At 54.0% G+C, this 26,851-nt stretch overlaps 1 protein-coding gene across 1 annotated transcript; it reads right to left on the bottom strand.

Annotated features, from left to right (window-relative positions):
• Window positions 1-1,863: 1,863 nt before the first annotated feature.
• On the bottom strand, window positions 1,864-21,693 carry TNS4 (tensin 4). Its single transcript, XM_082860965.1, has 13 exons — window positions 21,672-21,693; window positions 17,325-17,853; window positions 11,100-11,502; window positions 9,545-9,966; window positions 7,944-8,030; window positions 7,492-7,617; window positions 6,307-6,399; window positions 6,137-6,214; window positions 4,708-4,779; window positions 3,664-3,832; window positions 2,799-2,867; window positions 2,558-2,584; window positions 1,864-2,090 (listed from the first exon to the last, which is right to left on the bottom strand). Exons 2-13 carry the CDS (start codon window positions 17,761-17,763, stop codon window positions 1,949-1,951), a joined length of 2,127 nt encoding a protein of 708 aa, XP_082717091.1. The 5' UTR covers window positions 17,764-17,853; window positions 21,672-21,693; the 3' UTR covers window positions 1,864-1,948.
• Between the last annotated feature and the right edge of the window lie 5,158 nt (window positions 21,694-26,851).

Below are 26,851 nucleotides of genomic sequence, written 5' to 3'. Positions count from 1 at the left end.
CCCTGGCACGCACGGGAGAGCCCGGGCCTCCTGTCTTCCTGGCACAGTGGCAGGAAAGGGGTCGTGAAGAAGGAAAATGGGTGTGTCGGACACGTGGGGTACCCAGAATGATTTAAGCAACGTCTATGAAGTGGAAGTCAGTGGAGACTGTCCTGCCGTGCCAGGGGTGCGGGAGGGGTGTGGCACACGTGGTCTTCTCTCAGACACAGCTGCCACCTGCCCAGCCAGGTCCCCTTTTCTGTTCAGGTTTCCATCTCTGAGGGGATAGCCCTGAATACCATAGGACCAACTCTTGTGCAAAGACAGACACTTTATTTTCCATGATGGGAGCTACAAGGCCCCCATAGATATATGGGGGGTGCTCTCTGCCAGCTCCCAGGCTGTGACCTTGAGAACGTGGGCACTGTGACCTTGAGAACCTTGTCTGGATTCCATAGTCTCCAGGGTGGGGCAGTGCCTGACCACAGGCCGGGGGTGCTGGTCTCAGCCAGTCCCGCCAGCCCAGGGCCGCTTCAGTCCGGTTTGGTTTTCTGGGTTGAAATAATAACCCTTCAGGCCCAACTTTGGCCAAAGATAATGATTCTCTGGCAGGGCCCCCAGCTGGGCGGGGGCAGGCAGTGGTCCCTCATGGAGCAAAAACGGGCTTCTTTTCTGAGTCTTATCTTCTACTGTCATAGTTTGGTTTCTTTAGGACCCCAGGTCTGCTAGACAAACAATTCCAGATTCTTGGGGGTCTTAATGGGTTAGGGTTAGGGTTGAGGGGGGTGTGGGTGGGGCGGGAAAGACCACCCAGCTTCTCCAAGCCTCTTGGGGTGGCTGCCTGTTTGCATTCTTGACTCTCTGCTGCCCCCATGTGGTTACAAGGTCAGTTGCCGCCACAGTACTGTAGAGGGGTGTGTGTGTGTGTGTGTGTGTGTGTGTGTGTGTGTGTGTGTGTGTGTGTGTGTGTGTGTGTGTGTCTGTGTGTGTGTGTCTGTGTGTGTGTCTGTGTGTTGTTGGAGCACAGAGGACTCAGCAAGACTGGGGCAGAACCAGAGAGAGCCAGCTCCTGTGTCTGCTTGAGTGAGCAGAGGTCTCGCTGCCGCCACCCCCAGGTGTGAGTGACACAAGTAACACCAGGGCAGTTGTGGGACAGTCGCTTATGAGAAACTGAAAGAAAAGATGGGGCTGATGCTCATTTGCAATGGAAGGGATTAGACATCAAGATCGTGAGGACAATGGAAGGGATTAGACATCAAGATCGTGAGGACAGCGGGGTCATCTCTGACCATGGGGGCAAGTTTACACTTGTTAACCTGCCTAGCAACAAGGGCCATGTTGGCTGAAGAATCCAGGGCAGGCGGATCTAGCTTTGCCCTGGGAATAGCAGCTCCATACGCTGTCAGGGAAATGGGGAAAGGAACAGATATGGAGGGAAAGAGAGTCAGTCCATCCCTCCTTTGGTCCTCAGTGCTGGCAACCCATCTGCTCTCAGGCCAGCCTTGGACCAGGGCCCAGGAGTACCCGACCCCGTACCTGCATTTGGCCTGAAGCAGGGGTCACGGGTCTCTAGCTCAGGCTACTGTGTCCGGAGTGTCCAGGAGGATGGAGTCAGGGGTCTTCAGGGGTCTTCAGAGGTTATTTTCGTGTGGGGGTCCTCAGATGTGGGTGTGCTTCAGAATCACAGGGAGCTTGTTAAGATGCCCACAGACGTCTGAGAAGAACAGCTGATCCTGCTGTGGGCCTCCTTTAAGGTTAAAGAAACTGAGGCCCGGGTTGCGGGGGGTCTGGACGAAGGTCACCGCTGAAGGTCATACTGAGTTCAAGGGTTTCAACTTGGTACCGTTCTCCTCCAGTCCAGGGGATTGGTCCACCAGGGTGGTAAGAGGCCTCTTTTGCTCAGGCTGGAGGGGGCACCCTGAGCAAGCCCACTGGGGTGCCTAGGATGACGCACAGGAAGCTCCCTCCCCTACATCCTTTCTGGGTCCTGCAGCAGAGCACCCACCAGGCTGATGACCTGCGAGGCTGGCTGGACAGTGTCATACTCCGCAAAGAGGTGGCACACATTCTCCTGTGACTCGGTCTGGCTCTTGGCCACAAACCCAAAGATCCTGATGGGAGAGGAGAGCCTGAGTGAGGGGTGGGACCCAGGGAGGTACCAGGCTGGGAGCAACTCTCCTCCCCGCCCTTCCCCAGCCCAGCACCTCATTAGGACGGGAGCCTCCCCTGTCAGACCGAGAGATCCCTGAGTTTAAGATCTGGGTTTCCCTCCTTTGGAATGGGGGCGCCTGAGGACACGACCTGTGTATTCCCCATCAGAGTCGAAGCTTCCTGAGGGCGAAGGTGTGTCTTGGCCATCAGCCTGAGGCATCCTTACAGACTAAAGCCTGCGCCTCCCCCATAAGACATCAAACTGGTGGCTCCCTGAGGGCCGGGGCCTGTGCCGTCCGCCATCAAACCCATGGGCTTTTAAGATCAGGGCGGGGCCTCCTTCTTTCCCTCACTCCCTCCCCATGTTGGGTCCAGGCCTCCCCGAGGGAGACCTCTCATGGCGACTGAGTGGACAGGCAGGCCTTACCGGGAGGGCTTGCAGTATTTCTGCCACCTGTGGGAAAGGAACACGACAGTCCTGAATACCGATTCTTTGCTCCGTTTCACAGGAGTCTGGCTGAGCTTCGGGAGATAACGGCCAGTTTTGTCCCTGCTCCCACCATGTCCCCCTCCCCCTCATTCTGTTGCTCCTGACCCCTTGAGGTTCACAGGCTCTGTCTGGGATCCGAATCCCAGGGTCTTTTTAGTGTGGCTAGATTGGAACTTACTTCCGTTGCTTGGGGTCCACGCCACAGAAGCGGAGGGTGGCGAAGGGGTAATGGCGCCGGAAAAACACCCTGGGAAGAGACCGGGAGGGAAGGGGAGCTGGTGAGAGCCCATCCCAGTGTCCTGCCTCACCTCCACCATCTCCAGCTCCCTGTCTTCCAAGAAGCTCTCAGTTTGACGACCCCTGACAGGCTGCCGTGACCTTTCCCACTGCTGGGCACGCGTTTGCACGTCTCTCCTTTCATGAAGTGCGTCTCCCTTCTGTCCTATATGTTGGGGTTTTCTACCACCCGCTCCACCCCCACTGCCTGTCACGTCATTTAATGAAGATAGGAATTACATCTGGTCATCTCTCTTTTTTTTTTTTTTTGGCCGTGCCGCGCAGCTTGTGGGATCTTAGTTCCCCCACCAGGGATGGAACCGGGGCCCTCGGCAGTGTAAGTGCGGAGTCCCAACCACTGGACCACCAGGGAATTCCCAGCATCTGGTCATCTCTTATGCCTCCAGCCCAGGACCAGGATCATGCTAGACTGAATCCCTGAGCCTGGGAAGGAGTGATCTCGTTGGTCAGCCAGAGTCTGGCCTACAGGAGAAGTTCCATCAGTGGCTACAGATTGAATCAGTGCCCAATGACTATTGGTTAATTCCAAATCCATCGGTCATGACGAAGCGGGACTTTGGCAGGAGGTCATTGGACTCAGGCTCAGAGAAGGCAGAGAACTTGCCTGGAGTCACTCAGCACGTCACTGACCCTGCTGGGTCCAGGAGCCTGAACTCCATCTCCATTACTCCTCCACAGCAGTCTCAGCCGTTCCCTCCATCTTACCCTGCCCAGCCCTCAGCCCCAGGGCAAGGGAAGCCCCTTACTTCCTCTGGATGTCAGTCAGGGTGATGCCCTGCTCGGTGACTTTGAAGTGGACCATGGTGGGTGTGGGGAGGACATCCCTCTCCAATGTGGTTGAGATGGCCTTTTGCACAGCCAGGGCTCCGCTCAGGGTCTCCACGCTCACGGAGCTCAGGTACAGGGCATGGCAACCTGGGGGGGTGCAGGTACCGCATTGGAGCCCTGCCAGAATCCACTGGGGGGTGGAGGTCACCCAGGCCCTGGTTGGCCCTCTGCCCAGAGCCAGGGGATAGGAGTACCTTCCTTTTTTGGAAATCTAGCAGGGCTCCACTTTGAGCCACCGGACAGGTGGGCAGGGAGTGTATGGGCCACTGAAATTTGGGACCAACCCCAGGGGACTTTGGGGTCATCTGTTGTTTGCATTGCTCTGGCCCCTGGCCCTCCAGCAGGGGGCAAGGGAGGGGATGTTGCCCTGTACGTAGGGGCGTCCAGGCAAGCCTTCCTCTGTCCCATGGCTGATGCTGCCTCCATCCCTCCCCACCCTCCCCCTGGGGCCCTGGTTCCTTGCTGAGAGCAGGAAGAGGAGACAGGAATGGGGAGGGGGCCATCGTGCTCAGGGCACAGAGTAGAAGCTGTCACTCAGACAAGTGCTGACCCGTGCCGGGCCCTTGGGCGCGAGGAGGAACGACCCTTCCCCTGTAGAAGACCCCAGGACCCGGACCTGACACTCCACAGAGGATCCCACCCCCAGGGCAGGTCCTTCAGACCGAGCGAGACCCCAGCACATCTGTGTGCCCCCCTCAACCCGTGTGTGCAGGAGGAGGGGTAAGCCTCACTGTGCCCCTCCTCTCCTGCCCCTCTTCCTCCTGGCCCACCGCCTGCAGCCTCTCATCTCCTGGCTCACAGGGAGGGGGAGGAATGTGGCACCTTGTTAAAGACGAAGAAATAAAGCTGCAATGGGAAACACGTGTGGACCTGCGTGTGCGAGTGTGCACAGGGCTGGGAGGTGCCCTGCGGGGGGTGGGCACAGCCAAGCCTGGAGCCTCCCCCTGCCCCATACCACTCACCCGCAGATTTCTTCAGGCAGGAGGCCCGGCCGTCTGCAGAGAGTTCTGAGGCCCCGTCTCCACCTCCCAATTCTGAGCCAAAGCAATGGAACAGGCCCCCAGGGGACGGGGGTGCAGTCAGTGGACCCCCCTCCTAGGAACAGGCCTCCTTCAGCCCTTTGAACCTCTTCCACCTCCGCCCACACCTTCGGGAAGTGACTTGGCCGAGAAACCAGGTGTGATTCCTGTAATGAGGCAAACAGCCACCTCGGGCTCCCCAAAAGCCTCACTGGCGAGCCTTTTGATCCCTCCCTCCTTCAGCCCCTGGACTGCGGCAGCGACCTGGCCTCAGAGGCCCCCGACTTCCTCATTCTTTGGGACCCCACCAGAAACCCAGGCCAAATGCAGAAAGCAGGGGGGCTCTCGCCATCACCACACCAAGGGCTCCCCTGGCCCTGACTCCTCTCCCAGAACCCCCCTAGTGGCTCTCCTGCACACCCTGAGGTGTGGGCACGTCTGGGGGTGCGTTGGGCTGTAAGCTTCGGATGGGGCTTCCTGATCTGGGTGGAGGTCTGACTCTGTGCCTTTGGGCAAGTTACTTAATGCCTTGAACCTTCCTTTCCTCCCTTCCCTCCTTCCCTCCCTCCCTCCCTCCCTCTCTCTCTCTCTCTCTCTCTTTCTTTCTTTCCCAAATTTCACCCATTGATCACTTATTTGTTCTCATAATTCTCTTCCTTGATTTTCATGATACAGCCGTGTCCTTTGCTCTCTGTTAGTTCCCTGAACACTTTGGAACAAGACAGCAAGAGAGACTTCGGTTCAAATTCGAACCTTCCTTTTCTTAGCAGTGAAATGGGGATAACAGCAATGCCTACTTCACAGGGTTGGAGTGAGCTGTGAATGAAGGAGAGGGTGCCCAGTAAGCGTTGGACCCAGAAGTAAAAACCAAACCTCACCGAACGGGCACATTTATGCTCCTTTCATCCTCTCGAGGAAGGAGCTACTATTCTTAAGATCTGCTCTGCGCCAGGCACTGTGCCAAGAGCCTTGCCTGAGCTCTCTCGCTGCACCCCCACACCAGTCCTAGAAGGAGGTGTGATGGTGACTGTGCTCCTTTCATAGATGAGGAAATGGAGGCTCAGAGAGGTTGACCTTCTCAAATTCTCACAGCCAGGAAGTGGAGACATGGACGGACTCCAGAGCACGCACTTTTTTCCTTTTCTCTTTTTTTGGTTGCGTGGGCCAGCTTGCAGGGTCTTCGTTCCCCGACCAGGGATTGAACCCAAGCCCTCGGCAGTGAAAGTGCCGAGTCCTAACCACTGGACCGCCAGGGAATTCCCCCAGAGTGTGCACTTTTAACTATGCCACTAAAATGATCCCTAAATAAGGTGAGAAGTGACCCGCAGGAACCTTTCTACTGAGAACAAACAGGTCTGGGGACCCAGCCCACCTTTCTTCGGGATGACGAGCTTGCAGGGCAGGGCCAGGGCCATGATGGAATGCTGGCACACGAAGGCAGAGAGGCTCCCTGCAACGAAACAGGAGCCCAGCATAAGGAGGCCTTCCCCAGGCCACCCGCCCACACCCCAGGGGCCTGGGGGCTACAGATGCTCAGCTCACCGAAGTAGGGCTCTTCATCGGCTCCTTTGAGATGCACCCCTTTGGCAGAAGACTCGAGGAGGAAGTGGCGGATTAGGTCGCTGCTATCCTCGCCTGGACAGAGAAAGCATGTGGATGGGAGTGCGACTCATTTCCTGACCCGCCTCCTCAGGGCCCATCCGGAGGTTAACTTGTCCATCCCTCTGCCTCTGGGCGGGACAGCGGGTAGGAATCCTATCCTCAAGGCCTCCCACGAAGGCGGTGCCCACACCTTTGCTCAAAGGCTTCTGTGTCCAGTAATTCTTTTTTCAGGAGACCTTTCTTTCGGTTTCAACAGCCATCAGGGATGGCTGCCGGCGCTGTTTAGATCAAATCACAGCTCTCTGGCCTGGTTTCCCTCTCTCCCTACCCACCCCCTCCCAGGTGCTATTATTCTGCACCAGATGGTCCCTGCTGGCGCCAGGCTGGCCCTGGGAGGGGGGACCACGCCCCTGCCTCCTCACCAGCCTGCAGCTTCCTGCTTTCTTTGGGCTCATTGGCAAGGCTTCCTTGATAACTAACACTGCCCAGAGGTCATTTTCTTATTTAAACAGAGAGGCGTGGTGTAGAGAATGTGGATACGGGGTTTTTAATCCTCTCGCTCTATCTATCACTTCCTTGCTCTGGGGGGCCATTAACTCCCTCTGGGAGTGTCTGTTACCTCACCCATTTGTTGTGTGAGAGCTACAGTCCTGGGCCTTAGGTGAGGGGCTGTGACCCAGGTACCTTGTAATGTAATGATCTGTTTCTATCTCTCTCCCCAGTGAGGTCTCCCTGGTGCCTTGCACAGTGCCTGGGGCAGGGTGGATGCCCCATCGATGTGTGTTGTATGCGGGGTTAAGCTAGCACACATGTTATTACTACATTAGGTTCCCTCACAAGAAATCCGATCTGGACAGAGGTGGGCACCTAGAAGAGAGCAGCCTGGAGGGGGGCTGGGACCATCCTCCTCTTCCCACCACGAGGGTAGAGCAGGGAATCTGGGGACTCGGGGAGCCTCAGTGCTGGGGGGCAACGGGGAGGGGGCTGAGGTAGGCCCTCCTCCCAGGAGTCATTATGGGACTGGCCGAAGGTCACCCCACAAGCCAGGGGCAGAGCCGGGACTGGAACCCACCACACCCTGTTGCCTCCCAGAGGTCTTGAGTGAGGACAGAGACAGGTGCCTACCTGTTCGGTTCTGGGCAGGTGCAGGGGCCTCCTGCACCTTCAGGGCAAGGCCGAAGGAGCCTCGGTATGAAGAACTGTCCCTCACGATGAAAGCCCCCGGCTCTTCCTTCCTCAGCAGCTCGATGGCTGAAACAATCCTTGGGTCAGAGACAGTCCCCACCGAACCCGAACACCCTCTGTGCCTCAGCCCCATTGGGTCTCCGTAGAGCAGATGGTACAGAATCACCTTTGGTTCCCAGGAAGTCCTTTCTATTGTCTAACCTCCACCATTCCTGCTGCAGTCATTATTTCCTCAGGTCATGGGGTTCACGGGACACCCCCCTTCCCTGGACCTGCCATTTGCCGTTCCCTCCTCTACATGGACCCAGGGCCCCATCTGCCCCATGTGGGGTGCCAGGACCTGGACCTGATTCCTGGGTCACTCATCCCCTAAAACAGGGCTTCCCTTTTACCTTGCTCTCGGGTGATGCTTCGCTTAAACCAGTATTTAGACGTGTCCATCACGAACTTCATGGTGGGCTGCATGTCCCTGGCAGGACCTGGAGACAGACAGAGGAGGGGGACCCTGTAGACTGGAGAGAGGGGAGCTGAGAGACCCGACCCCCTCCTCCACCCAGCAGTGCCATTCAACCCACCCTCCCCTACCCCTACTCCGTTGGATCTCCAGATGTCTAAAGGGGCAAAATCCCTTTAGGCTAAGTAAATGTGCTCTTTGAGATACTAAGATGCCCATTTTCCTGGGTCCCTAAGGCAGAGAGCAGTGGTTCTCAGTTTCCGCGTCTTGAAAAGGTGTGTCGCGGCCAGCTGAGAGTAACTCATTATAAAAAATGTACTGAAATCTGCAAACGATTTGTCCTAGGAACAGATCAGAGCAGCTGCAAAGGCATACTCGTCACCTAATTTTCTCTTGCTTGCACTGACACGGCTTCCTGGGTGGGAGCGAGCAGCGGGGTACAGTGAACATTTCACATCCCCCAGGAGTACCTTGACGTCTGTGGCCCAGTGAGGCCTGGGAGGCCCGGGAGCCTCGTGGCTCAGCCATGAGGGAGCCGTGGGCTCTGCTCCTGGGAGAGAAACACCCTGGGGGTGCTGAGCTTAGCCTCTGTGTTTACCGCTTTGGGCCTTTTGTTCTTTTTGGACGCCTGTAGTCACAGACTACGGGAAGGAGGGTGTTTGCTGTTTTGTGGTTTTTAGCTGTCTGAACTGGAATGCATTGTCTCCGTTACCCTGTCCACCCCCTGGCTGTGAACGTCATCCACCAATGTCAGAGTTAGGACTGACTCTCCCTCTCCCTCTCTTGGGTTAGTCATCGAGCCTGCTGCTTCCATATCCTGAGGGTCTCCTGGCTCTGTCTTCTCTCCTCCACCCTCTGCCCTGCCCTGGACCACTTTGTGATGAAAACCCAAACAGAACCAAAGAAAAACTGCTCTCCCTGCCAAGCCAGGCCCTGCAATCCATCTGCCACGCAGCTGCCAGAGTGATCGATTGAACGTGTGTCTCTGACCCCATCGCTCTCCTGTTTGAGAGTCTCTGATGGTCCCCTATTGCCTAAAGGGTAAAGTGTACTCTTTTGCTTGGCGTTCAAGATCTTTCCCAATCTGGGCCCAAGTTACTCCCGATGACCTCATCCCGCACCCAACATTCCAGTCATTTCCTAAACATGCCACGTGCTTCCATACCTTCGTGACCATGGCCTGGATGTTCCCTCTGCTGGGACTGCCCTTCCTCTCCTGCTCTGGCCATCGACTTCTGATCCACTTTCCAGCCTTTTCAGTTCCCAGATGAAAAGTCTCACTCCTTCCTCTGTAGCCCCATAAGACTTAGACCATCTCTTTACCTCTGTGTTTATCCCACTCTACAGTGATCCTTTGTTTTTTTTTTCTCTCTTTCTAGACTGTGTTCCTACTCTGTGGCACAGTGCTAGGCACACAGTAGATACTTGATCAGTGTGTTGGTTGACCTGCTGTTGCAGAAGCAGATGCATTGGTGCTTTGTCTATTCCTCATTAGCCAAACCTCATAAAGTGTGAGGTACTGATCGGTTTACAACTTACCCTCTGGGGATGTGGTGAGAGGGGCATCTGGCAGGGTCTGGCTGTGGCTCCTGGTGGCTGGACAGGGGTTGCTGGAAGAAGTAGCCCCAGGGCAGACAAAGTCCTGGTGTCCTGGGGTCCTCTGGGATGGGGGAGATCCTGGTTCTGGGCAGCCGTTGATCAGCACGATGGGTATGTCCACCATGGAGTTGGTGATGGATGGGGGACAGCTGCTGGCATGTTCCTCGGCCAGTGGTGAGGAATGGGTTGCTCTGGGCTGGCCAGTGCTTGGGGTGGGGTTGCTGGGGACCTGGAGGTCACTGGCTCTCGTATACAAGGACACTGGGCCAAGGCTGTGGAGGCTGGAGGAAGAGCTGGTGGGGCTTTCCAAGGACCTTGAAGATGACTGATGGCTGGAGATGCTGGAGCGGAGGAGGGACTGGCTGTGGCATGGGGAGAGCACCAGACAGGCAGAGTTTTAGCGGGTGGGGGTGGACACTTAGGGGCCAGAGCTAGACTCTGGAATTTAGTGATCTAGGTACCCATGGCTTTGGTCAGAGTAGTGCATACTCCAACCCCCCCACCCCATAGCCCTGAGCAAAGGGTATGCCCACTTGATCCCCAAGGGGTACACAGGAGTGTACCTGCATTGCAGGGTCTGTGGTCAATTAAAGTAGCCAGTGGGCTGGCCCCCTGCAGGTCACATGGGCTTAGGCTGGACTCTATTCCCTCTGCCTTCCCAGCTAGGCAGGTCCAACTGAGTTGTCACACCAGCCCCCCAGCACTCCCAAGAGTCCTGCACACAGGCTGGACTGGAGCTGGACCATGTCCATGGCCCATGCAGACGGAATTCCCCAGCTGGAGGAAGAGAAGGAGGCCAGCTCTGCATCCAGCCAGGCTTATCCCTGAGCTCAGAGGCCTGTGCCAGCGGGCATGGCTGTGGAATCCCAGTCTCCTTGCCAGGGACTGCCTTGGCACAGTGGCTCTGGAGTTGGTATGGGGGACAGAGGTCCTGGGGTTTGCTCTTCCTGGGCAGGATGGGTATGCGTGTGGCTCTGCTCTGAGGCCTGCAGAGAACTGGGCTGGGGCGATTGTAAATAATACCCAGGCCGTTTTGTCTCCTTCCTGCTAGATTTTGCCAGGAACAAAGGCGAAGGAGGTTTTTCTTTCCTGGATGGTTCATTCTAGACCCCCTGATTCTGTTTACATCCTGTGTTTGGGGTTTTTTAAATTAAAAAAAAAAAAATCCTTCCTACAGATGGGCTGTAGGAAGGCTGGAAAGGATACAGGTGAGCCTCATTAATGCAGTGTGGTTCTTTTCCTGAGAGGTATGTAGAAGTCAAGATTTTTGTATATTGAATCATATTCTAAATGCTTGAGGAAAGCTTGAGAACCAAATGGCTGTGATGGCATAAAAGAGAACATTCACTTTTATTTTTGGTACATGCCCAGATTTTGCTCAGAAAGAGTAGGGTGTCCCTCTGTGATTTTAGGATGCGTCTGTGTGTGTGTGTGTGTGTGTGTGTGTGTGTGAGTTGTGGAGGCAAAGTCAGAAGCTGCAGTGGGAGTGACCTACCTTCCAAACACGTAACTGACATCAGATGCTGGGCTGGCTGACAGCATGGAGACCCTGCTCCCCAGCCCCTTCTCCAAGGCTGGGGAAGCCACCAGTGGGGAGCCCAAGCCATGGCGGCCTGAGGCCTTGTTTCCCATTCCAGGGATGGAGATGCTGGGAGAGGGTGGGGGATGAGAGGAGGGTGCCCCCGCGGGGGGAGAGGGGCGCTGGTGCCCCCTGCCCTGGCTCCCGGAGAAGATGAGGCTCTCACTGTTGCTCCGAGTCTCTCGGGGGATGTCTCTGGAAAGGAGAAGGCCGCCACGGCCAGGGGAGTCCAAGGGTGGGGTGACAGATGGGCTGGAGCAGCTCTGGGGGCCGTCGTGGCACCTTGATCTGGTCGAGGTCACCTCGATGTACTTTATATCTTTGGGGAGAGAAACAGAGCATTAGTGAAACCAGGGAGACTGGACTCGCAGAACAAGGATGCTGGAAGTGTCCTCAAGACCATCTGGTCTCCCCGTTCTTTATACATACACACACACACACATATATATATATACACACACACACACACACACACACACACACACACATATATACACACATATATATGTATGTGTGTGTGTGTGTGTATATATATATATATATATATATATATTTTTTTTTTTTTTTTTTTTTTAATTTTTGGCCAAGCTGCGTGGCATGTGGGATCTTAGTTCCCCAACCAGTGATAGAACCCGTGCCCCCTGTAGTGGAAGCATGGAGTTTTAACTACTGGACTGCCAGGGAAGTCCCTCCCCTTTCTTATACAGATGAGGAAGTTGAAGCCCAGAGAGAAGTTTGTTGGAATCAGAATCAGCATTCAGCTCCACCTTCAGGGCCCAGTTTCAAAGTCACCCTCTCTGTGACATCTTCCCTTGGGTGGGGAGAGGCAGTGCCATGAACACGGGTCCTGGAGGTAGACAGACCTGGGTTTCAGATCTGGCTCTGCCACTTACTCTCTGAGAGAGCTTGGCCAAATGACTTCACCACCTAGAGCCTCAGTTTCCACGCCTGTAGAATGGGGCAGCTGTACGCAGCCTCTTAGTGTTACAGTAAGGATGAACTGAGATGAATGTAGGCAGCAGGGCACTGCATCTGGCACATAGTAAGTCCTTTAAAACTGGGAGATCCTCTCGTTCATGTGGGTTCCACTCCCCAGGCTGAAATGACTGCACCAGTCACATCTTCGGATGCCTCTATCACCCAGGCCTGTGAAGGCTATTTCTATGACTGTGCCTGCAATGCAGGCAGGGGTTCTCAAGCTTGGTTGCATGCTAGAATCACCCGATGAGCTTATAAAGGTCCTAAATCCCAGGCTCCATCCGGTGCCAATTAGACCAGAACCTCTGGGGGTGGTCCCAGGCCTCAGGGTGGCTTAGCTCCTCAGCTGATTCCAGTGTGCATTGGGCCGCACCGCTGTGGTCCCCAGCGCAGCAGCACCACTTCACCCGGGAGCTGGGAAGTTGTGCAGAATCTCTGGCTTCACCCCAGACCTGCTGAATCAGAATCTGCATTTTAGCGAGATTCCTGGCGATCTGGGTGCACCTTGGAGGTTGAGGAGTTCGCTTTAGGGTTAGCTTTAGAGCGAGAACTCTCTGGGGGCAGGGCATGCCGCCTTACTGAGCTGTGGGCCTCTTAGCACCCCAGGCTGCTGACTCACTCTGATGCTCTTTCCATTCACCAGTGGGGGCATCTAGGACTCTTGTTCTGAGACCTTGTTTCTTCCTAGAGTGGGGTACCCTGTGGTTCTCCCATGGTGAGGATGGGCACCTCTTCTCCTGACTTGGGGGAGGGGAGCTGTCCTCGGTGCTGTTCTAGGAAAGGTGGTGGAAGATGGGGGTTACCCAGCTTCTCCCTCTGGAGGGCTGTGAGTCCTGCCTCTGGCTTCCCCAAATGGAATCTGGGGCAGAGTCGGTGGGAAATTGCACCCTCGGCTCCTATCTGCCAGCCTCCCACCCCCTTGGGCTTTGGCACACGCACCATCCCCCCACCCAGCGTGACTGTGGAGTCCCTGCCTGCCCCAGCCCGCTCCTGGAGAGGACCTTCTGGCCCTGCTCAGGGCTACTGCTTCTGTCTGAGCCTGCGTGGGCCAGGTGGGGGTGGAGGATTGCATCAGATGAGGGGCGCTGGCATGCTGTCCCAGCAGGTGGAGGAACAGGCCTGGCTTTGTCGACAAACCTGGGTGTGAGTCTTGGCTTCGCCACTTTCCCGCCAAGAAGCATCAGGTAATTTTCCTAACTGCTCTGAGCCTCAGTTTCCTCATCTGTAAAGTGGGGATCTAAAACTACCCTTCCAAGGTTGCGGTGAGGATGAAATACACGATGAATGGAGCCTGGAGCATGGTCCATGGTGGGCTTCAAGGAGCATCTCCTGCCTGCCTGCTTCTGGGGGGCAGTATTGGCCAGATGGCTAATACTCTCTGGCTAAGGTGGGGGTCTCACTGCTGAGGGCAAGAGTAGAATATCTGGCACAATGTACTGTGGGCTCTGAAAGAGAAGTCTTGGAATGGGGTGGATTCTTCTGCAAGGTTGGCAAGCACTTTTTTTTTTTAATAGGATTTTATAGTGTTTATACCCATAATCCTCTCAAGCCTCACAAGCGCCTTTATGCCCAGTACCAGCAGGCATTGCTTTTACAGAGGAGGAAACTGAGGCTTGGAGAAATGTGGCGGTGGAGCTCACATTTATTGCACCGTTTTTTTTTTTTTTGGGGGGGGTTTTTTTGCGGTACGCGGGCCTCCCACTGCCGTGGCCTCTCCCGTTGCGGAGCACAGGCTCCGACGCTCAGGCTCAGCGGCCATGGCTCACGGGCCCAGCCGCTCCGCGGCATGTGGGATCTTCCCGGACCGGGGCACGAACCCGTATCCCCTGCATCAGCAGGCGGACCCTCAACCACCGCGCCACCAGGGAAGCCCTATTGCACCCTTTTTAATAAAGGCTGGTATTTACTGAGTGCCGTGCACCAGCGCTGCTACAGACACGTTACCCGTGTTAGTTCTTTTAATACTCATGACTCGGTCGAAGTAGGAAACATTCTTAATTCTATGTAACAGACGAGAAAGCAAGGCTCAGAAAGGTTGAAGAAACTGAGCCCTGCTCCTGTGCTCTGTTTGGGGGCGGGGTGGGCTCTTCCACGGGGAGGGACTCCTCAGGACCCTTTCCCAAGACCTTGACCGTGAGAAGGTGCCTGACTGCTTTGGAGGGGGGGGCATCTCTCGGCCTGGTGAAGCTCTGGGTCCTACTCACAGGGTCATCCGAACACCTACCAAAGAAAGGCCTTGCTTGGGGGCCAGGCAAGTGGAGGTGGGCCGGAAGGGAGGGCGGTGTCCTAGAGCTGTGAGTCACTCCCGCTGCTGCCCCGGGGTGGATGTGGCTGGGCAGGTGGAGGGCCGCCACCCTATCACCTGGGAGCAGCCGGCTGTTTACAGGCCCGTGGGGCAAGTCTGAGCAGTGCTGGGTGGATGCAGGCGCCTGGCACCAGGCCAGGTGGGTGGAGGGTTGGAGAGACGGTTGTTAAACACCCTTCACTTGGGATTGGCAAACCGCCTTGCCTGGCAGAAATTCTGGAACATAAAACGCGGGGGCCTGTTCCAAAGATGGGGAGGGGTGGCGGAGAGGATAAAGGAAGGGATATGGTATTTGCTTCCAGAAGCCATGTTCCCTGTGGGACTGGTACCCCCTCCCCCTCCCCCCCCCCCAGGGTAAATCTGAAGGAAGGTAAGCAAGAGGCAGAGGCAGGGAGCTGGATGAAGGTTTGAGAGCACTAGGGCCGTGGAGCCTCACTGAAGCCCTGGAGGGCAGGAAACTAGCTCCAAGGAAGAGAGAAAGGCAAGAACGTGGACTCTGGAGCTCAGAGGGCTGGGCTTTGAGCTGACCTACCACTCACTAGCTGTGTGACTGTGGCCATTGCTTCCTCTCCTTGAGCCTCAGTCTTCTCATCTGTAAATGAGGTTTCCAGTATTTCCTTCACAGGGTGGAATTATGTGTTACAAAAATCTATCTGGACATTTTTAGGGGAGGGATCGACACAAGATCGCCGATGTTTAATTTTTGCTTTTGCCAAGTTAGGACAAAGAGAAGCAGTGAACGTCTGCTAGCATCACAATTATAGAACGTCTTCCACTCAACACCCCGAAAGTAGGATGGATGAGAGTGCAAACAGAGGAGTTCTACACACTGGGTACGTTTGGCTGGATGAAAACTCACTGCGGTGCCGTGGGCTGGGAGAGCTTTGTCACCAGTAGCAGTGGTTGAGGGGAGGGTTTGGGGAGCAAGGTGCAGCCACCAGTGACCTGCAGGCTCTCGCTCTTCTTAGTGATGGAAGAGACTTTCTAACGGGGAGCTGACCTGCTGGTTGTTCGAGGACGTAGTGAGCTCCCAGGCATCACAGGTGTCCAGGCAGAGGTTGGAGGAGAGGATTTTTTAAAATTCCATCAGAAGGAGCGAGGGCAGAGCTAGGTGGCTTCATCAGGACCCTCTGACCACTGCTGCTCTCTGGCACCCCCTGCTGCCCAGAGTCTGGTGGACACATCCTCAAGATGACAGGTTGTGCCCAGGGCATCTGAGAACGCAGACAACTGCCCATCGGTCCCTTGGAGGAAGGACCCTGTTATCAACACCCTTACCCTGTACAAGTGCACGCCCCACAGAGGTTGGTCTTGCCCCAGCTGGCCTTGAGTGTATGGAAGCCCTACCCTGGGGCATGAGCATTAAAGTCCTAGGCTGGCTCCTGCCAGCGATAATTAGGCCCAAGTCACCTTTCCTGCGGAGACATGCCCACGACTGGCCTTAAGAAGCAGGAAGACTCTTGAGGGTTGGAGGTGGTTCTTCTACTAGGCTTGTCAGGCAATGCTCCATGGGAGGAGCAGAAGGCTGGCTGGAGACCAGGAGCCTGGCTGCCAGAGGGACCTGTGTGCCGGGCTGACCTCCACCCCAGAGCCTGAACCTGTCCTGGGGCTGGTCTTAGTCGCAACCCCAATGTTGACTGCAAACAGCCACCATTTCTCATGACCTATGGGTGTCCCAGGATTTGTGATAAACACCCATGAAGTGTTATTTTTTCAATCCCTGCAACACCCTTTGAAGTGCAAACTCATCTCTATTTTACAGATGAAGAATCTGAGACGCAAAGAAGTGAAGGAAACAGCTTGTGTAAGGTTTGCCTGATTCCAGTGGTTAGGCTAGACTGGCTCCTTCCACAAGTCCATCAACCTCAGTCTTTTTGTTTGTAAAATGGGGATAAAATATTCGTCTCATGGAGGTGGATTGGGAAGAACAAAGGTTCCATTATTAAGTGCTCAGCGCAGTGCCTGGATAGAATGATAAATGCTCAATAAGTAGAAATTCTCCTGGATCCCATCTCTAATCCTCACCACACCCTCTAACCCACGCTGATTAAACCCCTGGAGGCCTCAGTCTTCCAGCCTGTCTAATGGGGCTGCTGCTCCGTGACCCTCATCCTCAAAGTGTACTTGAAACTCTTTGGGAAACTGAAGCCAGACGCAGAGATTTCTGGATGCGCTTGGACGTGGTGGTATCCTGGGGCTGGCCTGAACCAGCTCATGAAAGCTGATGGTTAAATTTTCAAGATTTTTTCCAGCTGAATTATAGAAACATTGTAAGTTTGTGTAGTTTAATCTTTAGTAGTGGCTAAACCATTACTAAAGATTAAACTACACAAACTTACAATGAAATAACATATTAAAAACAAAAGTAATAAACACTCAAAAATTCATCACATCCCAATTATTTACTATATTTCCTATTACCTATATCGAAGTTATTTACATTTATTGTTATGGGTAAGGTGAAAAGACCATTCCTATAAACATTTCAGGGTGCCCAGGCTAGGACCTAAGAGAGACACCATAGAACAGTGAGATTCAGGGACACCACATTTATCAAGTTCTTATTTATATACATGGCATTGTATAATATGCTTATCTATATTAGCTTATTTAAATTCTCTGAAAAATTACATAAAACAGGTATCCATCACTTTCCAAACTCAAGAACCAAAGAGAATTGGACAGTGAGGGCTACTTATATTTATCTCTGTTATAGAGCAGAGAAAACAGGGAGGTTAAGTAACTTGTTTAGAGCTGCACAGCACTCCTCCCCTGCTCCTCTGATTTGATAGAAAACTCCTTCCTCATGAGGTCTGGTCCCCAAGCCCTCCTCCTGGCACTGTGCCCCAGTTCCTTACCCAAAGCTTCAGGATCTTCTTTCTTTCTCCTCGAGGTAGTGCTCTGGGTGGGCTCAGCCCAGGGGCCACCAGGCCCTGGAGGGAGCAGCTGGAAGGTGGGGTCCAGTTCCAGAATCATCTGGTTGAGGCTCTCCAGCGAGAAGTCAATGTAGGAGTCAAGGTCCTCCAAGGCTCCCGAGGCCTGCTCCCCAGGGGACTGCAGGAGGCAGCCGGCTTTGGCTCCAGCCTGTGGGGCCTGCTGGAGCCTGCTGGGGGGCTCCTTGCAGGGCATGGGGGCCATCAGGGCCTGAGCTCCCCAGCCTTCTGTGGTGTAGTAAGGACACTGGGGCGGCAGGCCGGGGCTGGGTGCTGGGTGTAGGGCCCTCCTGGGTTCCTCACAGGAAGCCAAGCCGACTGCGGGGCCTCCTGCCAGCAGGGGGCTGGACATCACCTGTGACATAGTGGGGGTAGTGACCTGGCACTTTACCTCTGGCTTCCAACCAGCCTCACATCCCACAGGTGTCACTTGCCAATCAGGAGCTCTTGGGACCTGAAAGAAGCGAGAGCGAGGGTGGGAACTGAGTAAATTCTGTAGATGAAGCCCCGGGCTCCTTTCCCCCAAACAAAGGCATATTTATTCACTCATTTAAATTCACTCATTTAAAAGCACGGCTGCTGGAGCCAGTCTGCCCCAGGTTTGCATCCTGGCTCCACCACTTACTAGCTGTGCAACGTTGGGAAAGTTAATTAACTTCTCTGTGCCTCGGTTTCCTTATCTATAAAATGAGCTGATATTTGTAATATGTTTAGAATATGCCTAGCACATAATAAACATTATACAAGTGATGATTAAATAAAATAACTTCAATAGACGTTTGTTGGCTACTTACTATGTCCCAGCCTTATTTATTAAATACATACTAGTTAATATTTACTGAGTAATTACTATGCACCTATGCCCTAGTATTTACATATAAAACCTTTAAAAATCCTCATAACAACCCTGTTAGTAGATGCTATTATTATTCCATTTTATAATGGGAGAACTGAGATACAGAGAGGTAAGTAACTTGCCCAAGGGTCATCAGGCCAACAGGTGTCAGAGCAGGACTGGACCCCAGACTGTGTGATGTCAGGGCCCCTGCACTTAGCTGCTACTCCATGTGGACCAGCTGGTGAAACAGACAGGTAAGCAGGTGAGCAATCATAAACAGTGCCATCGGGGAGGAGGGGAGGCGGGGAGGCAGAGGGGACTCTGTAGGCACTAGTTGGGGAGGTCAGGGAGGACTTCCTGGAGGAAGGGTTACATAAAGGGAGACAAGAAGGAAAAGCAGGAGCTGGCTGGGCGAGCCAGGTAGGGGTGAGGAGGCAAGTGTATTCAGAGGCCTGATGGACAGGGGAGATATTGAGCATCTGGGAAACAGAGAGAACCTAGGGTGGATGGAGGGGAAGTTGGGGTGGGGAAGGCAGGCTGGCCAGACCCTGCAGAGCCTTGCAGGCTGGGCTCAGTAGTGCTGACTCAACCCCGAGGGCAATGGTGAGCCACAGAACAGTTTTTTTTTTTTGCGGTATGCGGGCCTCTCACTGTTGTGGCCTCTCCCATTGTGGAGCACAGGCTCCGGACGCATAGGCTCAGCGGCCATGGCCCACGGGCCCAGCTGCTCCGTGGCATGTGGGATCTTCCCGGACCGGGGCACGAACCCGCGTCCCCTGCATCAGCAGGCAGACTCTCAACCACTGCGTCACCAGGGAAGCCCCCACAGAACAGTTTTGATCTGAAGAGTGACATCATCAGATGATATTCACTCCCTGGGGGCTTATCTGGGAAAAAGATGTCCCAACTTCCTCCTTTCCCTTATGTGGGAAGTTCTTCCCCTTGTCTAGCCTTAACGCCACGTTAGTGGTTTCTTACAGGAAGTAAGAGGTTCTGGAACAGAGGCTGCCGAGAAACCTGTAAGGAGCTGGGATAGGCTGGTTGCGTTACCACTGCCTGCTCTGAGCCTCACTGCCCCCCACCCCCACCCCGACCAAGGTACCCTCCAACGCCTCTTCTCTCTTCTTCTAAGATGCCTCCACCACACCCTGCTTTAGAGTCAGACCCTAGTGTTGGAAAAGGCATTGCGACCAGCCTGGGGCAAATGAAATGAATGTGAACTCTCGAGTCTGAAGATTCAGATTCGAATCCCAGCTCAAACAGTTCCTTAAGGTGTAACTCTGACCCTCAGTTTCCTCATTTGTGAGATGGGAATAAGAATTCCTGCCTTGTGCCCTCCTGGAGGGTGGTGTGGAACCAGCGAGGTGTTGCTTGTGAAACCAGTTGGACAATTCTAAATATTACTTGGAAATAAGGGCTTATATATCAATAGAATATAATACCATCATAATAATAAATAATAATAGCTCCCGGTTTTTTTGAGCACTCACCATGTGCCAGGCACTGATTTTCCCTATGATAACTCTTTTTAATCCTCTCATAACCCTAGGAAGTACTGCATCCCTATTACCAGCCCATTTTACAGATGAACATACTGAGATTCAGAGAGGTTAAGAAATCTGTATCGGCTACACATCCAGAAAAGTGGTAGAGCTGGGATTCAAACGCAGGCTGTGGACTTTAGACTCTTAGCTCCTTATACCACACAGAGTTCAAATGCCGAGGAACACCTGAGGTCCAGAGAGGGGGGGTGAGTTGCTCCAAGTTCGCACAGTAAGTTAATGAGAAAAGCCAGAACCCACTTCTCCCCCATGGCTCCTTCCAGCCCTGCTGCCAGACTTCTCCTTGGCCAGGTCCTGGAGGGGGCGGGTGCATCCCAGGCTCGGGAAGCGTGTCTAAAAATGGCAGTGGAAGGGAACGGGCCTCCGAGCTCCTTTCTGGGGGCAGCTGAGGACGTGGAGCTTTGGCTCCAAGCGGCCTGGGTTTGTCAGGGCAGGATCTCGGCACATCCTGCAGGGTTTTTGGCTGGGCCTCAAAGAGGAGCCTGGGGTTACGGTCCTTGGGGAGCACACTGGGGACCTGGGTCCTCCCCCAGAACCAGGACCCGGACCCAGGATGTCTGCCTACTGATTTGGAAAGTGATCTTGTGCCACGCTGGGCAAGTGTCCGTTCCTCTCTGGGCCTCAGTTGTCCCAACTGTATAATGGGAATGTGATCATAACAGACACTTAAAACATACTCATTTCATTTTCTCAGTGGTTCTTTGAAAAAGGTACTCTTCCTGTGGGGCTGGAGAGGTTAAGGGATTTGCCTGGGGTCATACAACCCACAGAACCCAGTAGTGGAACTGGGATTTGAACCCAGGTGGTCTTGGCTCTGAGTCCCACACTCTAGGCCACTGCTTCATAGATTTAAGATCCCTTTCACCTCTTTCTGCCCGTTCTGGGGTTCCGGAACCCAGCGGGACAGGCCTGGGATCGAGCAAAGGGCAGGCAGCCCCTTGGGATCTTCTTCAAACTCTTCTCACTTTTAACACTCCCTGAAGCACCACTGGACCTCCCAGGGCTGGTCTCACTCCTTTATTCCTGGACATCTTCCCTCTCCTGTCCCCACCAGCACACTTCTCTAGCTCTTTCCTTCCTGCTCTAAAGGTGAAGGGAAGGTCCCTGGGCTCAGTGCTGTGTGTATGTATGTAGGCGGGCTGTAGTGGGTAGGGAGGGCCCCTTTTTATAGGACCCGCTCCCTCACTGGACTGGAATCTCTTTCTTTGTTCCCAAGGGCTCTGGAGGCAGGGGGATCCTGATTCCTGGGCAAATCCCCTCATCCATTTCTTTGCCAGCTTCTTCTCCTGACTTACTCTTTCCCTTCTACAAGCCCAGGTCAATGGAGGGAGAGGGTGGCAGAGGGGGAAGGCTGAATCGCCCCCAAAGCACCTTGCCCCAGTAGCCCAATTCCCCACTCCACCCCCTTGCTCGAAGAGTGACTTTGATTGTCCCATGCTCTCCACCCAGACCCAGTGAAGCAGACCCTGGGACAGCAGGCAGGGACCCGCAGGACCAGTGCAGGCCATGCCGCCACCCCCTGGATTCCTGGTGGCCTCTGAAGGGCCCAGCACGGGGGCTCAGCCCACGACCAGGCCCCAGGGACTCCGGGCTGGGAGGCAGGAGGCTGGATTCCGGGTCCATTCCCTTCCCAAGCCTCGGGGCCCCCCCGGGCAAGCCTCTTCCCCGCCCTGGACCACGGTTCTCTCATCTGTACCCTGAGGGCTACAGATTAAGTTCTCCCAAAGTGCAGAACTCGGGTATGTGGTCCCGAGACCATCTTCCGCTCATGCCCAGCCTCTCCCCCTTTTCTCTCCACCTTCACTCTGAGCCCCAGGAGACGTGGAGAAGCTGAGCCTCTCTCTCTCCTCCTTAAAGAATAAAGGCACCTACCTGGTGTCCCGGGCAGGCAAGACACTCCTGTGTTCACTCCTGGCTTCTGGGACGGAGAGAGGCTGTCAGAGCCCAGGTGAGGAGTAGGGGGAGGTGCAGTTCACCTCCAGCTCCGCCTTAAGAGCAGCCGGTCAGCCCCGCCCTTTCTCCTCCCTCCCAGGCCCTACTGTGGCCTGACAGCGCAGGCCCCACCCGCAGGTCTGGACCGCTCAGGTGGGGCTGGCATGAGCAGGGGAAGGGAAGCACTGGTGGGCGGCCTGGCCCTGGTGGGCACTGGGGCAAGGTGTGTGTGTGTGTGGGGGGGTCCCAAGCTTCCTGCTGCCCATCCCCTCCCTGGGAACCACGTGCTCAGGGGAACCCCTGCTTGGACAGGGCTTGTTACCACCGAGGTGTACTGTGGGCATTTCCTTCACCCAGTGCCAGCCAGGGGAGGAACCGGGGGTTGGCAGGACTAGCAGAGAGTGAAGCCTTGGCCTTGGGGGAGCAGGATGCCAGGGGACAGGAGACCCTTCCCAAAGGCCCCTCCTGTGCTCTCTGGGCTGGGTCACTGGCAGGCACCGCGTAGGGGCCCGTTGGAACTCAGGCGGGGCACAGATATTGTCTTTTCTTCTTAGCCTGGGAATAGGCTTCTAACTCAAGGGGAGGAGGCTCTGAGTGTCTAGAGGGCTTTGAGAAGGGACTCAAAGCCTTGCTGGACTTCATTCATTCACTCATGGGCTATCCCTCTGCACGGTATTGTGGAAGTTCCATGTGGGAGTGAAGGCAGGAAGTCCAAAAGTCCAGGCATTCCCTCTCCCTGGCTCCAATCCCTCTGTGTTCTGTGCCAGGGGTCCCAGAGTATTGTGAGGGGGCATCCAGCCATTGTGGGGGAGGGCCGCTGCTGGTAGAGCTGAGCCCCATCTGGGCAGGTTGGTCTGAAGCTAGGAAGCCAGCAAAGTCTCCAGCCCAGGGACTCATGGTAACCTCGGAAGTGGCTAATCTCAGGGGTGGGTGGGCTGCCCAGTGCCCCCATAATGCTCCGGGGAAGGGCTTCTGACCTGAAAGTGTTTGATGTTCTGTGGCTTCATGGAGGCATGATGAGCTTGCGTCATGGGAGGCGAGGGAGCACAACTGTGCCAAGTTGTGAAAGGTGATCCCTCTTGATGGTGGCGTTGAAAGGGGTCTCTGGGTGTTCACGCAGCCCAGCTGGCCCATAGCCTGGTGAGCAGTTGTGTCTTTTTTTTTTTTTTTTTTTTTTGCGGTACGCGGGCCTCGCACTGTCGTGGCTTCTCCCGCCGCAGAGCACAGGCTCCGGACGCGCAGGCCCATCGGCCATGGCTCACGGGCCCAGCCGCTCCGCGGCACGTGGGATCCTCCCGGACAGGGGCACGCACCCGTGTCCCCTGCATCGGCAGGCGGACTCTCAACCACTGCGCCACCAGGGAAGCCCAGCAGTTGTGTCTTTGAATGAAGAAAATGGTGCCCCTCCCTTGGGGTGGATGCAGCTGCAAAACAGGGTGCACTGTCCCCAGCAGCCTTATTCACGGGCAGCCAGCTGCTGAGATTCTCAGGTGGAAGCGGCAGGTTACAGGGGGTCAAAGTGTCGGGCCAGGATTGGAGCGCTGTTGGCCCTGGCTGCCTTCCTGGGGGCTGACACCGAGGCCAGTTTTTGCAGTTCTTCAGGTCTGGGAGCCCCAGGCTTATCACCCTGTGCCTGAGGGTTACAGTCTTTCTTGGCAGGTTTGACTCTTTTGGTTCACATTTGGTTGCTTCCTTCACCTTAAGCCAGTCCCAGGAACACTGATTCCAGCCTCAGTCACCTCACAGACCCCGCCCACTCACCCCCCCTGCCTCTGCCTCACCCCCCACCTCCCTCTGCTCCCCCTACCTTCCCCTCACCTCCTCTCGACATGATCAGCCTCCCAAGGGCTGGGACAGAGTTTCTTTCTGCATCTATGGATATGAGTGTGTGATTTTTTCCCCCTCTTTTGCTCGTTGATGTGATGGAGTACATTAGTTGATTTTTGAATATTGAACCAAGCTTGCATACCTGGGATACATCCCACTTGGTTGTGTTGTATAATTTTTTATACACTGTTGGGCTCAATTTGCTAATATTTTGTTGCGGATGTTTGCATCGATGCTTATGAGAGATACTGATCTGTGGTTTTCTTGTAATGTCTTTGTCTGGTTGTGGTATTCGAGTGATGTTGGCCTCATAGAATGAGTTAGAGTATTCTCTCTGTTTCTAGCTTCTGAAGGAGATTGTAGAGAATTGGGATAATTTCTTCCTTAAATGTTTGGTGGGATTCACCAGTAAACTCATTGGGGCCTTATGCTTTCAGTTTTGGAAGATTATTCATTAGATTCAACTTCTTTAATAGACGCAGGCCTATTCACAGCATTTCTTTCCAACTTCAACATATAGCATTTTCCTGGCTGCTGGGGGCAACTTGGTCTACATCTACCCTTCCAAGCGAAGGGATTCCAAGCCTATGTTTTGAGGGATCCTGAACTCCTCTCACTAAGGAAGAGGGAAAATCAAACAAACAAAAAATGTAGTTTCTGACAGGGCTTTTTTTTCTTGTAGAGAATCTGTTACACATTCATTCAAAATACATTCATTGGGGGCTTCCCTGATGGCGCAGTGGTTGAGAGTCCGCCTGCCGATGCAGGGGACGCGGGTTCGTGCCCCGGTCCGGGAAGATCCCACGTGCCGCGGAGCGGCTGGGCCCGTGAGCCATGGCCGCTGAGCCTGCGCGTCCGGAGCCTGTGCTCCGCAGCGGGAGAGGCCACAACAGTGAGAGGCCCGCGTACCGCAAAAAAACAAAACAAAACAAAAAAAATCATTCATTGAATGTTCTTGTGTTTAGGCACTGGGATACCAAGATGAATGGGACAAGGTTCCTGCTCCCAGGGAGCATGCTGTCTATGGGAGAGGATGACTCATAGGCAAAGAAGTCCCCAAATCCCAGGCTGGTGCTCCCCAAATCCTACAAAGGAGGGGAAATGCTTGGTCCTCTCTGGTAGCCATTAGTCACATGTGGCTATTCAGCCCTTTTGATGTGGCTGGTCCAAACTGAAACGTGTCATAGGCGAGAAACACGATTCAGATTTCAAAGACTTAGTATGAAAAAAAGAATGTAAATATCTCGTTGATGCTTTTTATTTTGATAACATGTTGATAATATTTTATAGATATTGGGTTAAATAAAAGATACTATTAAAATTAATTTCACCTGCTTCTTTTCACTATTTGACATGTGTTTTATTAGTTTCCTGAGGCTGCTCTAACGAATTGCCACAAACCTGGTGGTTTAAAACATCAAAAATATATTCATTTGCAGGCTGGAGCCTAGAAACCTGAAATTGGGTTGTTGGAGAGAATCTGTCCCTTGCCTCTCCCACCTTCTGGTGGCTGCCCTGGAATTCCTGGGCTTGTGGCCACGTTGCTCCAATCTCTGCCTTGTCTTTACTTTGCTTTCTCCCCTGTCTGTGTTATCGTTTACCTCCATCTTATGAAGACCATATGATGACATTTAGGGCTCCCCTAGATAATCCAGGGTAATCTTACCATGAAATCCTTAACTTAATTACATCTGCAAAGATCCTTTTTCCAAATAAGGTAACATTAGAAAGTTTCAGGAGTTAAGACTTGATACTTTGTGGGTGGCCATTATTCAACATGTGACTACTAGAAGGTTTAAAATTACATGTTGATTATATTTCTGCTGGACAGCTTTGGGCTATAGTAACCCCTGTCTCCTGGCACCAGAGAAAGCTTCTCAGACTCAGAGCACATTCAAAGTGGAGGGGTATGGTGACCCGCCTGGGCAAAGTCAGAGAGGTGAGAAGGAGCCTGGGGTGCTCCCAGGACCATTGGAGTGTTCCCTGTAGCTGGAACTCAGGGTGAGGGTGGGAAGAATGCTGGGAGAAGAATCTGGAGAGACAGTGTGTATATAGCATCGACCTCCACCCACTCTTCTCCTAGTGAGCCTTCTTAGCTGGAGAAGCTGGACCCTGACCACTGCGTTCCTCAGACTCTGTTGCTGCTAGAGTTCTGATTAGGCAACAGGTTCTGTCAGTTGAACGGACTTGGGAGCATGGCTTGTTGCTCAGCCTGGCTGTGGAGACACTGATTTTGGGGGGCCGGCTGCCTTCTAGCATCCAGTATCCAGTTTTGTGGGTATGGAGAAGCTGTTGCTGAAATGGTCTCCTGACCCCTGGATCAGTTAAGTGATGCTTCTTGAAGCCAACAGACCCTGGGCGGCTCCTGAATTTTTACCTTCCTGACGGTGTCAGGGGAGGTGTCTCGCAAGGTACATCCCATGTTTTTCTGGCAGCCATTCCTGCCCGTGCAGCCTGTTCCTTTAGCCTTTCTGGTGATTTTGTCAGCATAGAATTATCTGCATGAAATTCCTCTCTGCTTAAATTAGCTAGTGTGGTTTCCGTTTCTCGCTGGTGAGTGATGCAGGTGGGCTGACCTAGGGGCTCAAGGGCATGGAGGTCAGCCTAAGCAGCCTGGCTTTTCTGCTGAGGGCGATGGAGATAGAGGGATGCTTTTAAGCAGAGCAGGAGCAGGGAGGGAGCGATGTGAACATCTTTGTGCCAGAGAAAAGATCATCTTGCTTCAGGGAGTTGCTGAACCCCTTGAGAGGGTAGTAGAGGTGTAGACCTTACTTTTCTCTGGGACTCTCTTCTCTGGGGTTAAGACAGATGTCAAAGATTGGAGAGGGACACTCTTTGCTACAATGGGGCAGAAGATTGAACTGGTGAACCTCCTGAACATTCTAGGCTTTAGAACTTCTAGGCTCTGAACTTTTCTAGGCTTGCAGCATGCAAGACTGAAATGAATAGCAGGAAGGGCTTCCCAACAGAGACAAGAGTGAGAACTTTGGTAGCTAAACACCAGGCTCTGCATCAAGGCCCAGAGAGAGCAGAGCAGGTAGAAGGCCATACCTAGCACTCTGGATGGCTGCATTTATACTTAGTTTCCATTGCCGATTTGCTGTGATGCTCCAGGAAAGACGGTTACCCTCTCAGAGCCCCTGAGCAGAAGGAAAGTCTTGTTTTTCTTCTGCTGCAGTGGGAGGGGTGAGAAGGGAAAGGCTGTGGTCCTTCTTATCCCTGGGGAGGGGATTTTGGTCTTTATGATGGGGCTGCCCTTGCGAGGTGAAGCCTTCCTCATGTCTTACTTTTTT

The sequence above is a fragment of the Leucopleurus acutus genome (assembly GCF_964270905.1).
Source record: "Leucopleurus acutus genome assembly, chromosome: 19".
Taxonomy (NCBI): Eukaryota; Metazoa; Chordata; class Mammalia; order Artiodactyla; family Delphinidae; genus Leucopleurus; species Leucopleurus acutus.
The sequence above is the reverse complement of the archived record's forward strand: the minus strand, read 5'-3'. Positions and strand labels throughout refer to the sequence as shown.

Coding starts and splice junctions, on each gene's coding strand:
- TNS4 (XM_082860965.1), bottom strand. CDS start 17,763: ATGTCACAGGTGATGTCCAGCCCCCTGCTGGCAGGAGGCCCCGCAGTC. Junction 8,031..9,544: donor TCTCACCACATCCCCAGAGG/GTAAGTTGTAAA, acceptor GTCTGTCTCCAG/GTCCTGCCAGGGACATGCAG. Junction 2,585..2,798: donor GTGGACCCCAAGCAACGGAA/GTAAGTTCCAAT, acceptor CCTTTCCCACAG/GTGGCAGAAATACTGCAAGC.